The sequence below is a fragment of the Colletotrichum orchidophilum genome (assembly GCF_001831195.1).
Source record: "Colletotrichum orchidophilum strain IMI 309357 chromosome Unknown Scaffold_43.1, whole genome shotgun sequence".
Lineage (NCBI taxonomy): Eukaryota > Fungi > Ascomycota > Sordariomycetes > Glomerellales > Glomerellaceae > Colletotrichum > Colletotrichum orchidophilum.
The window spans coordinates 59,313-72,613 of NW_019172999.1; the positions used below are offsets into that span (position 1 = coordinate 59,313).

At 54.3% G+C, this 13,301-nt stretch overlaps 3 protein-coding genes across 3 annotated transcripts; all 3 read left to right on the forward strand.

Moving 5' to 3' along the window:
* Nucleotides 1–1,516: 1,516 nt before the first annotated feature.
* Nucleotides 1,517–2,946, forward strand: CORC01_05958 (tricarboxylate carrier; the record flags this gene model as incomplete). The annotated part of the gene is made up of 4 exons (XM_022617600.1): nucleotides 1,517–1,620; nucleotides 1,812–1,945; nucleotides 2,065–2,159; nucleotides 2,245–2,946. 4 exons carry the CDS (start codon nucleotides 1,517–1,519, stop codon nucleotides 2,944–2,946), a joined length of 1,035 nt encoding a protein of 344 aa, XP_022475841.1.
* Nucleotides 2,947–5,608: 2,662 nt separating this feature from the next.
* Nucleotides 5,609–5,821, forward strand: CORC01_05959 (uncharacterized protein; the record flags this gene model as incomplete). Its single annotated transcript, XM_022617601.1, has 1 exon — nucleotides 5,609–5,821. The coding sequence occupies one exon, from the start codon at nucleotides 5,609–5,611 to the stop codon at nucleotides 5,819–5,821; it is 213 nt and encodes a 70-aa protein (XP_022475842.1).
* Nucleotides 5,822–10,119: 4,298 nt separating this feature from the next.
* On the forward strand, nucleotides 10,120–12,508 carry CORC01_05960 (uncharacterized protein; the record flags this gene model as incomplete). Its single annotated transcript, XM_022617602.1, has 6 exons — nucleotides 10,120–11,049; nucleotides 11,107–11,188; nucleotides 11,242–11,589; nucleotides 11,641–12,103; nucleotides 12,156–12,243; nucleotides 12,296–12,508. The coding sequence occupies 6 exons, from the start codon at nucleotides 10,120–10,122 to the stop codon at nucleotides 12,506–12,508; spliced, it is 2,124 nt and encodes a 707-aa protein (XP_022475843.1).
* Between the last annotated feature and the right edge of the window lie 793 nt (nucleotides 12,509–13,301).

The window sequence follows — 13,301 nt, forward strand, 5'->3', positions numbered from 1 at the left end:
CTGTCTCGCCCAATTCGTGGTTCGAAGCTCGCTTTTGGTCTCCTGCTCATATCGTCGAAGGGTGTTCCGCGGCTCATGATATCTCTGGTGTCTCATGCGTCTTATCGTCGCCATATAGTTTCTCAAACATCACATCGCGTCTTTGATGATTGTGGCATTTCGAAACGTCATAACAGATGCATTCACCTACTGGTTAGGCAGGTACCCAGCAACCTTGATGCAGTCTCTATAAACCATCCCTTTTACATTTAGGTCACCACAGCCGGATCCACGGAGCTTCTTCCACGGAAAGGAGTCAGAATACTCTGTCTCACTCAAAAGATGAAGTATTGAACAGCTACGTTGTGGCCATAGTCGTCTTCCTAGCATAGCGGCGTGCACTCGTCACCTCCGACACAGGCCCCAAAGCAAAATCAGAGTCGGGATGAATCTAACGGAACATCAAAGCAGAGCCAGCGAAGACTAAGATTAAGAAACCAGAGACTACTTGGAAATACTCGCAGGCCAAACCATCCCGACCTCGCATCGGTACGCCACCCGGCCGTTCCAACCCGAAGATGGGACGGGGGGGTAGACACGCACCCACAAGCCCGCCACTTCCCCACAACAGCATGTTTGCCGCCATCAAGAGCTGGCGCACTGACCAGGTGTCGGAGCGCCCTTGATAGGTTGCCAAATTTTTCTTCTCATCAACCAGGCCTGCTGGCGAAATGGCATCGCGTCACATTTCGGCTCCCTAGTCACTCTGTGAAGATTGTAGGTTCGATCCCTACGTAGGTCGATTCTTCTTTTGCTTTTTTCCACCCAACGATACGAATCCCTTTTTCGTCTCTTTTTTTTTCTTCTTCTTCATGAACTACTAGAGAATAAATAATTTCATTTGCTGCGCAATATGCATTCTTGCATGTTGAATTTCGTCTCTTCTCTAACACTTCCAATCTTGCCGTTCGCATGCGCAGTGCCCCTCATCGCACTGTCAGCATTGCAATATCACCTCGCTGCACCGTCACAGCCCGTCGTCCACTTCAGACACACTGGAACTGGACCTGGGCCTGGCCCGCGTCCACCCGCCGCCAGCTGCGACCACTTCACGGTCCAAGCTCCGCCGCCCAATCATCTTGCTCGGATAACCTCCTCCGGGGTCTGTCTGTCTTCCCACCGATCTCGGGGGCTGGCTCACCCGACGATAACCCATCTTTTCCGTTCGTCTGCCAAAACCGCGAGCCCAAGTTCCGTCCCACGAGAACCTTCACCCACCGCAATCACCCTCCCAAAAAGGAAGAGAGGAAAAAAAAACGCCGTACCACGAGCGTCATTGGCACCGCTCTCGTCCTCCTCGTCGCGTGGTATTGCATTGGATCTGCTTACCCCTCACTTCTCTCATTCGGGCATATCAACGTAGAGGAGAGCTCTCAATCGCGGGAGAGAGAGAAAGACGGACGGCGATCCTCTTGTAGAACCCTCGTTATTTCACAAAAATCAGCTCACCACCAAAGAACCTCTCGAACCTCACCACATGTCGGCCTCCCTCCCCGGCAGCCGCGAGCTGCCCGCCTCGCAGTATGATCTCGGCACATACTGGGGTCGCGTACGGCACAACCTGGGCCTCACCGATCCAAGGTACGTCAACCCCCCCCAAGAAACCTCCTAGCTGCGCGCGTATCGCATCGCATCGTGACAATCAAGAGTTGCTCGCGCGTATTTTATGCCTCACCACCACTCCCCTCCACCTCTTTCTCCTTCTCCTCCCTCTACCTACACCAAAAGCCCCCATAGAGACAAGACCAAGTACTAACATGTTTCTCAAACAGCACCCTCCTCGTCGGCAGCACAGGTCTCGAGCAAGCAAAGTCCCTCCTCACCGACTACAAGCAGGGCAAGATCCCGACAATGACCCCGGAGCTCTGGAAAGCCAAAAAGGTCGTCGACTCGACCCTCCACCCAGGTGCGACGAGCCCATAATGCACATCATTGCCTGCCTCGTTTCCCACACGACAACGGCTCGTTGCTTGCCTCAACCCCCCGTACCGAGACTAACACGCGGCGCACGCGCGCGGCGTCTAGATACCGCCGAACCCGTCTTCCTGCCGTTCCGCATGTCCGCCTTTGTCCTGACCAACTTGGTTGTAACGGCTGGCATGCTCCAGCCCGGCCTCGGAGTAAGTGCTTGAACCCCCCCTCCCTCTTCGCAAAACAATGTTCCACGAGGAGGCCAATTCCTAACACGAATCGCATTCGCAACAGACAGCGGGCACAATCGCATGGCAAGTCGTAAACCAATCCCTTAACGTAGCCATCAACTCGGCAAACGCAAACAAATCCTCCCCGCTATCCTGGCGCAAACTCGGCGAGTCCTACGCAATGGCCGTCTCCGTCTCCTGCGGCGTCGCCGTCGGCCTCAACAAGCTCGTCCCCCGCCTCAAGAACCTCACCCCTGCGACCCGCACGACCCTCACCCGCCTCGTCCCCTTCGCCGCCGTCGCCTCGGCAGGCTTCCTCAATGTCCTCCTCATGCGCGGCGAGGAGATGCGCAAGGGCATCGACGTCTTCCCCGTTCTCGCGGAGAAGAAGGAGAACACGGAGCCAAAGGAGGTCGTCGAGGGCGCCGCTGCCAGCCAACAGTCCCAATCCCTAGGCCGCAGCAAGAAGGCTGCCCAGATCGCCGTCGGCGAGACCGCCTGCAGCCGCGTCTTCAACTCAACTCCCATCATGGTCATCCCGCCCCTCGTCCTCGTCCGCCTGCAAGCCCAACAGTGGCTCAAGCAGCGCCCGCGCCTCACCGTGCCCGTCAACCTCGGCCTCATCCTCGTGACGAGCTACGCCGTCCTCCCGCTCGCCCTCGCCGTGTTTCCCCAACGACAGAGCATCAGCGCCGACAAGCTCGAGCCCGAATTCCACGGACGGGGTGGAGAGGGCGGCCTCGTCGTGTTCAACCGGGGTATATAGATTTTGTTTGCTTATGGCTGGTGATGTATCATTGTAAATAATTCAAAAAGCGTGCGTAGCTTAAAAGGGAAAAAGAGGGGGAGGGGAGGGGACGTTGGGGCTCGGATATTTCTCGTTGCCTGCGCGTTCCCATGCGATCAGGATACGCTTGCCGAAGCAGCTGTCCACTTACAACGCAGTCTTCCTTTCCAGAGACGTTTGTCGCAATCGCATGTGTCAAAGGGGAAAGGGTGATCTCCGTCCTCCCGGACGAGCGTAAGATGGGATTGGGAATCCGGTGTCAGATCGGACGTTGAAAGTGTTTCACGCTCCCAAGTCGTCCTTGGCACGGCAGCTTCGCCGACCCCCCCGTCCGACACATTTCTGAACCATGAAAATGAAAAGGCCAGGCGTCATTGTCTCGCAGCAACTTAATATGCATAGCCTGTGGAGATCTGTGCCTTGATGCATGTCCAAAGGGAATTCCATGAGGCATAGAGTTTGCCCGTAGACCCATTGGCCATCTTGTACTTTTTGGAGGAATCGCAAATATGTAACGGAGTGCCGTGACGTTGAAAGAGTCGAGTTGATCAAGACTTTGGAACAAAACATATGAAACATGACAATCCGCATGGGTATATTGAATGCGTGAGGTTAAACGTTAGTAGGGTTTGTTATCACATCCCCAGTGATTTACAATATCGCCAAAGGCGGACTAGAGAGGTGGCTTAGCCATCGAAAAGAGACAGACTTCGTTTTTCTCCGGGCGAGTACGGAGTACTACACCACGATGACGACAAGCGGCAGCTTAACCGGCTATAACGAAATATTACCATCCACGCCCGTTATGCGCCTCGAGGAGTACCTCACGTAGGACGATGCAATCACGAGCCTGGCTCGGGATCGCCACCAAAGGAGGGGAGGGGTAACGGGTCACCAGGGTTGCTTATAGCTTGTTGAGGCCAAGCAAACCAAAGCTAGCAGTCGTACTTGTCGCCCAAGAACGTGGACGGCAGGTCTACGAGAATGAATAGCTACATCGCTACACGTACTGTTGCAGTTCAATGAGAGCCATCCTGAGATTCGTGGGAATCCTAGGATGCTAGAAGCGGCGGGTGCGTGGCCCTTGTGCATGGTCAGCCCATCAGCAACCTCTGCTGCTTTCTATGGCCTCGAACGACGAGGTGCCTTGCCAGCGTTGCGCCCTCGAGTCGGCGTCATTCATCATTATTGACTCCTCCTTACTATGACTCTGCCTCGCCTCATTTACGATGAAACAAGGGCGAGGAAGGATTTGGGGACCTAAGATGTTTTTCAGAGCTGGTTTACGGTGTTGTAATTCGTGTTCTCTCTATGAAACTCTCTTCTGGTTGTAGAAGCCGGCAGCAGCCATTGGGTAACGTTTATCTCCCGATTACGTGCATGCAAAAGGGGAGGCGGGCGTACGTACCTGCGATGTAAGCACGGATCAAAGGCTCTGGGTAACGAAAAAGAAAGCTCAATGACCCGCCGGCGTGTTTTCGTTCATGGAACTGAAACTTTCCAGCCGTCAGTGGTGGCAGATGGCATCAGCACGCTCCGTCTAGGATGATGCATGGGGCCAGCGCGTCAAGGGACAAGTTGTGAATTTCTATCCAGCTCGGGTGCAGATGCTTGGCTGCTCATGCTGGCAGGATTGAACTATCAACTGGCATCGCTTGTCTTGACAGGATGGCCGAGCAACCCATCACATCGTTGAACGCTCTTATAATGAGGGGGAAATATAGGCCCGTTGTTCTGGGCCTCTCATCACCCATGTTTCGCGGCGAGGCACACTTTCTGTGCCTACGCTTGTCTAGTCTCGGTTGCCACGGGCTCAGTATCCTGGAGTCATGCAGGCACTTTACGCCACATACTGGCCAGGTACAACGCGGAGACACCATGCGTGAGTGTCGACGTGACGAGGGGCCGTTTTCCTCTCCAAAGCCTATCGAAGGCGTTTGATTTCGTCTTCGGCAACGGGCTGACAGTGGGCGATGGACGCTACGTGATCAACATCGTGATTTTGAGACTAATGCTGCATTTTTTGTGTTTGAGCATTCTGCAACGGTGTGAAAAACGACCAACCCGTGACCGATGGAGTACGACGGAGCTGCGTGAGGCGCAGATGCGTTTGCAGGCATGATGTTGGTCGAGGGAGAGGAGCCGATGCCAGCACAGATGTCCCTCTGTCCGCTCCGCCCTGCCCTGCCCTGCTTGCCTGCCCTGCTCTGCGCTGATTAACTAGTCTACCAAATGTCGAAGAAGGGCTTCGAATCCCTCCTGCCTCTTTGCGCTCGAGTCGGGTATTCCTCAAAGCCTCCGAGCCCTTTCACAAGCGTCGTGATGGCTGCGACCCTTTGCCTCTTCTCCCCACTGTGTTGTGACCTGCATCTATGGTTGGCCGAAGGCGCCAGAAGGTGTTGCTCCCCGAGGGCCCCATTGGCGCATCTTTGGACGGGAAGCAGGGATGTAGACGCTAGGAAGTGCTTGGAGATTCGTCGGTGATTGTGGGTGATTGTGCTGCCAGTGTGCACTGTTGGGTTGCCATAGAGGAGACGGTGGGATCAGATCAAAAGCAGCGGTAACCATAGGGATGTTGAGCCTAGAAGGCGGCCAGTGCTGGTTGGCCAAATGAGTGCCCAGGTTAAACGCTCCCATTTCCATGGCTCATGCTGAAGAGTTTGTCGTCTTTTCTCCACTGTGCATCTTGGTACGGCTCGGTATGCCCTTTAGCTTTTTCGGCACGATCAGATCTTGGGCAACTGCCAGGAAGGCGTGGATCATGCTTTTGGGTCGTGTTTGGACTGATGCTCTACGCCGCCAACCGCCGGTCGGCGGTATTCAGGTTGCTGAAGCGTCCGGTGCCATGCCATGAGGTAATAGGGCAATGATGCAAGAGTACCCAGAATTATAGAGGCGGATGCGGGAGGCGGCCAGAATTAACCAGAACAACCGGCTAGGGCGAGACGATGTGAAGTTCACATTGAAGCCAGTATCAGGACCCATTTAGGGATCCATCCGGTCTGCGTTATTTGACCCTTCTGACGTACTGCTGAAGCCAAAGGTTATGGGATTTCGGAGCAAACCAATGTGATGCTGACAGTGTCGCGTTTCCTCGAATTAAGGTAAGATGGGCAGGGCTTTCTCTTGTCAGCACGGAGCCGCGATATGTCAGGCTGTGTCTGCTTCTGCTGGTTTGCCCTGCCTGCCGTGGAGCGGTAGCAATGGGGTTGGTTGGTGGGGACTGGCCCCATTCACCTAACCACTCGTTTGTCCACACATCGTGAAGGCGGCTGGTGTGTGTGTACTCTGTGTGGATGGTCAGACCAGGCCGGGCCAGTCCAGTCCAGTCCCGCCCAGTCCAGGCTCTCATGGTAGCCCAGGTGTGTAATATTGTTCACATAAGTACTGAGAGGGAGGCAGCGGTCGAGTGCAACGCAACTGCGAGAGAAAAGAGCATGGACTGGGCGATATGCTGTGACGGAGTGACAAAGTGATAGAGCAGAAGCAGCCCATCACTCACTGTGCAACGACGTGACTTTGGAAGAGGCGACTTGACCAGGCCGGCGGGACGCTAAACCCGTCTGAAAGATTATCGTGCAGGCAGATTGGCGGGTAGCAAAGCTGGGGCTCCAAAGCGACCCGCCAAGTGCGTGAAGTGGGTGAGAGGAGGAGCGTGAGGCGTGAAGCCGGCGGCGGCCGCTGGATTGGCGTGTCTTTGATTTGGCCAGCGTGACAGGTCAAGCCTTGGGCGAAGTCATCGGACATGGGTTCCTGGGGCGCACAACCTCGACAGTTCAGTGCGAATCCTCGCCGAAAGGGTATGTAACCATTGCCGTATGTCTGGCCTTCCTTTGAGGGATAGGATAGGGACGATGGATGAAAGTAGTTGGATGCGATGGCGGACAAATTGCCAGGCTATCGAGTCTTCAATGCCGCGAGATTTCCCCCATACCGCAATCCCCATGATTGAGACGTGGTTAACAAGGGCTTGCAGGTGGTGTGGTTTCTGGCCAGAAAAGGAAAGAGCCGGCGGGAGACAGTTGTAGAGCTGGAGAGCTGGAGAGGGGAGACGGGCTGGGTGTCGACCAGGGTGTGTGAGGCGAATCGATGAGAGGACGACGGAATGACTTTTTGTTAGAAAACGGTGCGGCGTGACAACATTGCAGACAAGAGTATCGGTACAATGTAACAATCACAGTCCAAAGAGGACGAGAAGATTGTCTCCTCTACCTATGAAGCCGGTGGGTCAGCAAAGACGCTAGAATGCGGCCAGACGGGCAGTCCCATCAAGGCACTGCTTGAGTACCTTACGGATAGTGTAGGTAACTTGGAAGGTCCCTAGCGCGTCCTTCCTCCAAGTGCTCCTTCTGCCCTCCTCCACTATCGCTGGTTTCTACCTACCTACGTTGAACTGCCCTGCGCAGGTGTGTGCCTTGGGTTGCGCCTGCTGCTCTCGTGCTTTCCTCGCCAGAAACGGCGGGACATTCCCGTGCTTGCCTTCTCCTGTCTTCCATTAAAGATACACACCTGCCTCGAGTTTCCGGTAAGGCGCGATAGGGCATACATAAGTTTTCTTGAGTAAGATGCTTCGATTCGATTCAAGCAGTAACGATTGATGGAATGAAACCTCAACCCTTACTGGTGCACACCACGAGACCTCGACAAAGAAGCCGGAAACCGCCCGCCAAAGCCCCCGAAATAAAGTACGGGTCACTGGAAACGAAATATGGTGTGCGTCGAGACCGAAATGCCCTGTACCTCACGTCGGTGACAGGCCCCTTGTTCCTGCCGGATGTAAAGTAGGCGAGAGGCTAAAAGCACGGAAGCACTTGCAGCCCGCTGACCAAGTGCTTTCCGTCCCGTCATCCTGTCTGGATCGATGCACCAAGACAACATCGCTGCGGTTGATGGTCCGGCACGAAATGGCAACCTGGAACACGCCCTATCTCGCTTGATAAGGAACGATATCGGAAGTACCCCTCTGCCTTTCCGCAATACCTTACTGTGACTGCGGACGCGTTCTCCCCATCCCGATTTCATCACCATCAGGTCTTAGGCTGTCTTCCAGAGTCTGCCGTTTCTGCCTCCAAGACCGCCCAAGGCCTCTGGCACATGTCTAATCACGTTAAGCACACCAGTGCTGCATGGGACCGCTTCCGCTGCGGCAAGGACACTCTGAGCGATGTTGAGTAGGCGAGAAAGACACCTGCCTCACGGCACTGGTTTGCAGCCGTTATCAAGTACCGGCTTCAGTCAATCCAAGGTACATTTGCCATCTGGCTGAGGTGCGGCAGCAGGGCACAGTCTGGAAGTACCTCCATCCTGCGCTTCGCCCCGACCCCACTCTCCCACTCCCTTCGAGATACTTGTCCCATCTCCTGTACGAATACAGATGCTGAGGCGGAGATTTTGTACCTACGTACTTTAAGTACCTTAGATAAATCACCTCAGGCCAACAACACCACAAACAGACGCACTACGTGCTTGGTTTATGACGCTTCCCAAGTTCCCAGTGCACATCAGTCTTCCCTCCATGTCGATGGTCCCTTGCTTGTCCAGCCCTCGACTCGAAGCACGAGAAAGCGAATGGAGTTTGACCGTCTTGCCGCCTTCTGCCTTGGCTCCAAGTGGGTTACATGGAGACTTGGAATCACGAGCAAACATTACTTCTGTCTGTTCGACTTGTCGGCTTCACGGTCGGTCTGCTTGGTCCTTGATGAAGAAAAGATTAATTCAAGAAAGTTAAGTAAACAGGCTTCGTCGTGGGTACCTTACCTAGGTACTGTGAGGTGAGGTGCCTTGGGCAGATACCTCAGGTCCTCAGCTGAGGTAGCCGAAATGCGAAGGCCAGACTGGACTATACTTCTGTATGGGGGAAGTTAACAGCATAACCTCATGTACCACAGGCTGGATACTATTAACCAACGTAACCTTTTCCCCCATCTCGTCTCTTCCGTAAGGTTAGGTAGCCTGTCGTCCCCATCCACTTTAACTGCTTCCATTTCCGCTCCCACACGTACTCGCTCGCTCGCAAGCACGCTACCGGTACCCAGTACACACCCACACCAGTGTCCACGACCACGCCGCGGCGCCGCCCTCGTCCTGTCCTCTCGTGCTCGTCCCCCAGGTCGTCCATTCTCCACAATTGGTCGCCTCCTCCCGTCAGGGCCCTCCTCCTGCTCACCTCACCATCTGCTCCCCACGGACCAGAAGAGTGAAGAGGCCGGTCATCCCTCGGAACTTCGTCACTTTTTTGACCACGACGTCCAGTCCACTGCACAGCGATCGGGCTGCTTGTTTTTTTTTTCAGCTCTTTCCTCATCGCCATCAATCTACCCTGTTGACTCGCCTCCAACTTCTCTTCTTCTTCTTCCACCACTTCTGCCAGTAACTTCATCCTCTCGGACCAAAGAAACACATATCACGTCGCGGTCTATTCGATGTAGCAAAGAGGCTTTCCCAACGCAGACAGCACAAGCCTACGCCTAACATACCCGTACCGTCCGTCCTGTCATCAAACGAATCTTCGACGACCCCCGTCCACCTCGCACACTGTACCCGTACCAGCCACACTTTGCGCACGACTCGGGAAATCAAGGCCGGAGACCCTGGGGTTCCTCTTCAAGGTTAGCTAGCGGTACCGCAGCGACGAGCCGCCGTGGCAGAGGCACAGGGCAAGACCGCAAAGCTGCCTTTTTACCCACGTCGTCAACCTGCAGTCCACTTCCAGACACCACTACCCAGGGCCACACAAAGCGCACACTCTTTGCTGAGGGAACACTGAACGCCAACAACACTGGCTTGCATTCTGTTTTCCCTCTCTCGCTCTCTCTCGCTTTCCCGCTCCTTCCCTCATCCCCCCAGGGCTGGATCGACTACGGATACCTGGGACTAACCCCGACGACCTGCCTCGTGGTCCACTGTTTGGATTTGAGAACCCTCCACCCTCCACCTTCCACTCACCCCCCAAACCAAAGTACAGTCGGGCAAGTGCCAGCACCCAGCGCTCAGCGCCCAGCACACCGGCACAGCATAGGCCTGCGAAACCACCTTCCTTCCGCCTTCCCTCCATCATCGAACCTTTTCTCCTCGCCCTCACCCTCCGCCCGCGCCCTCGTTCACTGTGTCCAAGGGTAATTCTCTCGACACCGGCAAGACACGAGGAAAATCATGTCGACTCCCACAACGGCTACAGCGACATTGCCTCCTCACTCGCATTATCACCATCCCCATTATCCCTACTCACATCAGCCGTACCAGGCCTCTACTGCCACAGGCTCCTCGTACCGCCAACCAGCGAACCCAATCCTCTCTACCTCCTCATCCACAGCGACGACGAGATTGCCTTCTGCATACGCCAACTCGTCGAGCATCGCCTACTCTACCACATCCACCGCTAGCCACGCCGGTCCCAATGGCCTAGGCCCTTCAGCCTCGTCAGCCAGTTCGAGGACCGTTCACGACGTCTCGAGTCCCGACGCGAACTACTCGCTCACCACCACCATGCCTGCCACCAACTCACTCTCCCAGTCCTCCCAGTCCGCTCGTAAGCGAAGACGATCAAAGGAGCCTGACTGGAACAAATTTTACAAAAATGGCCTCCCCAAGGAAATCATCGTCATCGATGACACCCCCGAGCCAGAGCACGGCAAGACGGTCGGCAACGGCGTAAGGGTTGTATCCAATGGTAACGGCAGCGTGAACGGCGCCGCTACCAATGGTGCCACCAGCCGTCCTGTTCCCAAGAAGCGGAAAAGGGACGACGAGCCTCAGGCCTACGACCCCGTCTACCACAATAAGTACGCTGGTTCTCACACCACCACTCCTCATCACAACGGCACTCCCAGCGGATCGACCATTTCCACCGACCGCACTACAAACTCCGCCATCCACACCACCGCTGCCACGTCCCTATCTTCAAACGGACACGAGTACTACGATGCCCAGCCTGGCCAGAAGCGTAAAAGAACTCGCCAGCAGATTGCCCAAGAGGCTAAGAAGAGAGAGGTTGAAGGTCTAGGCGACCCATTCCTTACCTACAAGCCGCCTCCATACCCTCCCAAGAAAGCGCCCGACGTTCATGTACGATTGGTTCAGGATGTAAGTATCGTCGTCTATCGCAATACGTCGTTCGTCAAGGTGCTAATGTCTCCTCAGCAGGGTTATAATAAGAATGCCAAAGTTGACGATGACGACGGACACTACATTGTTGTTCCCGATGCGGACCTCACGGATAAGTGTAGGTTGATGACACACAATCTAGCGATCACAAACGGCTAACCTTCTACGCAGACCAGATGGTAAAGCTGCTTGGGCAAGGAACGTTTGGCAAAGTCGTTCAGGCTCGAGACCGCAAGAGGAACAAGTCCGTTGCCATCAAGATCATCCGATCCGTGCAAAAGTACCGAGATGCCTCTCGAATCGAACTCCGAGTTCTTGCCACACTAAAGGCCAACGACGACGAAAATCGCAATCGTTGTATCCACCTTAGGGACTGTTTCGACTACCGCGGTCACATTTGCATCGTCATGGATCTTCTTGGCCAGAGCGTTTTCGACTTCCTTAAGAGCAATAGCTTCGTTCCCTTTCCCAACAGCCAGATTCAGAGCTTTGCTCGACAGCTCTTTACCAGCGTTGCCTGTAAGTTTTGGACGGTTTGTTCGAAATGGGTCTTCTACTAACAGATTCCAGTCTTGCACGATCTCAACCTTATCCACACTGATTTGAAACCAGAGAACATTCTTTTGTGCGACAGTGCTTACCAGACCTTTACCTACAACCGAAAGATACCCTCCTCATCTACAACCGTCAATCGACAAGCGAACCAGCGCAGAGTCCTACTAGACACGGAAATTCGCCTGATTGATTTTGGCTCTGCTACCTTCCAAGACGAATATCACAGCTCCGTCGTAAGCACTCGTCATTACCGAGCGCCAGAAATCATTTTGGGACTTGGATGGTCGTTTCCCTGCGACATTTGGAGCATAGGATGCATCTTAGTCGAGTTCTTCACCGGCGATGCATTGTTTCAAACACACGACAATCTCGAGCACCTCGCCATGATGGAGATGGTTGTTGGGCAGAGGATAGACTCCAGCCTTGTCCAAGCAGTGAACAAGATGGCCACTAGAAGTGGTGGTAACCCTGCCTCAAAGTAAGAGTTTCATGGCACAGTGACAAGGGAAGTGCTAACTCATACCGTGCAGATACTTCAAGCGATTGAAACTCGATTATCCTACGCCCGAGACAACCCGAGCTTCCAAGAGATTCGTCAAGGCCATGAGACGATTGGAGGTACGCGACAGCCATTCACGATTCCAAAAGAACGCTCACTAATGCCTTGCAGGACATTATCCCTTCAAACTCAACCTACTTCAAGAACTTTCTGGATCTCCTTCGGAAGATCTTTGTCTACGACCCCCAGCACCGCATAACAGCGAAGCAGGCATTGCAACATCCTTGGTTCAAGGAACCGGCGACACCGGACGATGGTACGGAAGCGGCCAAGATCCGCCTGGAGCGAATGAGACAGGAGCAGGATCACCGATACCACGCATGATCCCTAGCTTTACAAAGGAAGCTGTTTTCTTTTCCAAACCCTTACGTCTATAACGAACAAATTCGAGCATGATATGGGAGTTGGGCCGTTTGATATCTGGTCTGTACGATGGGGGCCGACGGAATTGGAAGGGCATGGCGCTCGTGCAACTTGATTTTTCCAACATGGGCCTCCCAGAGGTCAGCCATGTTCTGCCTCTTAATAGCAGCAGGCTTGATTGCATGTGGAGGGTTTTTTTGGGTTGTGTTTCGCGGGACAAGGGTCAAACTCGCAGCAACACGAGACAGTAGCACGAACGATCGAGCCACGCCCTGGACAGCGTTGCTAGTAGAGACGTTCTGATGAGAGAGATGTCGTGCCTTGTCGCCAGGCCCAATAGAGCGATTCTGTTGACCACCGCAAGCTTCCCCAGCTTGCCAACCACCTCTTCAGTCTTCTGGAGTGACCACTGACCGATGCATTCAACTTATCTGGAGGCCCCAACTGATTTGAGTAGACTGTTCCGGCTTTCATAAGATCTAAGAACTCGACTACTGGCTGAGGAGTTGCTTTGTGAGTCGTTCCTAGGACGGTAGATGCTTTGAAAGAGTGTGTCGCTTACATGAGTCGCTTTTTGTTCAGGTTCAAACAAACCAAGAATCTGGTTACAGCTCTTCTCGCAATCCGACGATTGCCGCTACGGCTCGAGCCAACGCCGTATTTCTCCACACGTGACCAACTGCAGGCGCGGCGACAATCTCTAGCCTCTCGCTTTTCCCGGTATCATTGGTCAGAACCGATATAGACGATGCGA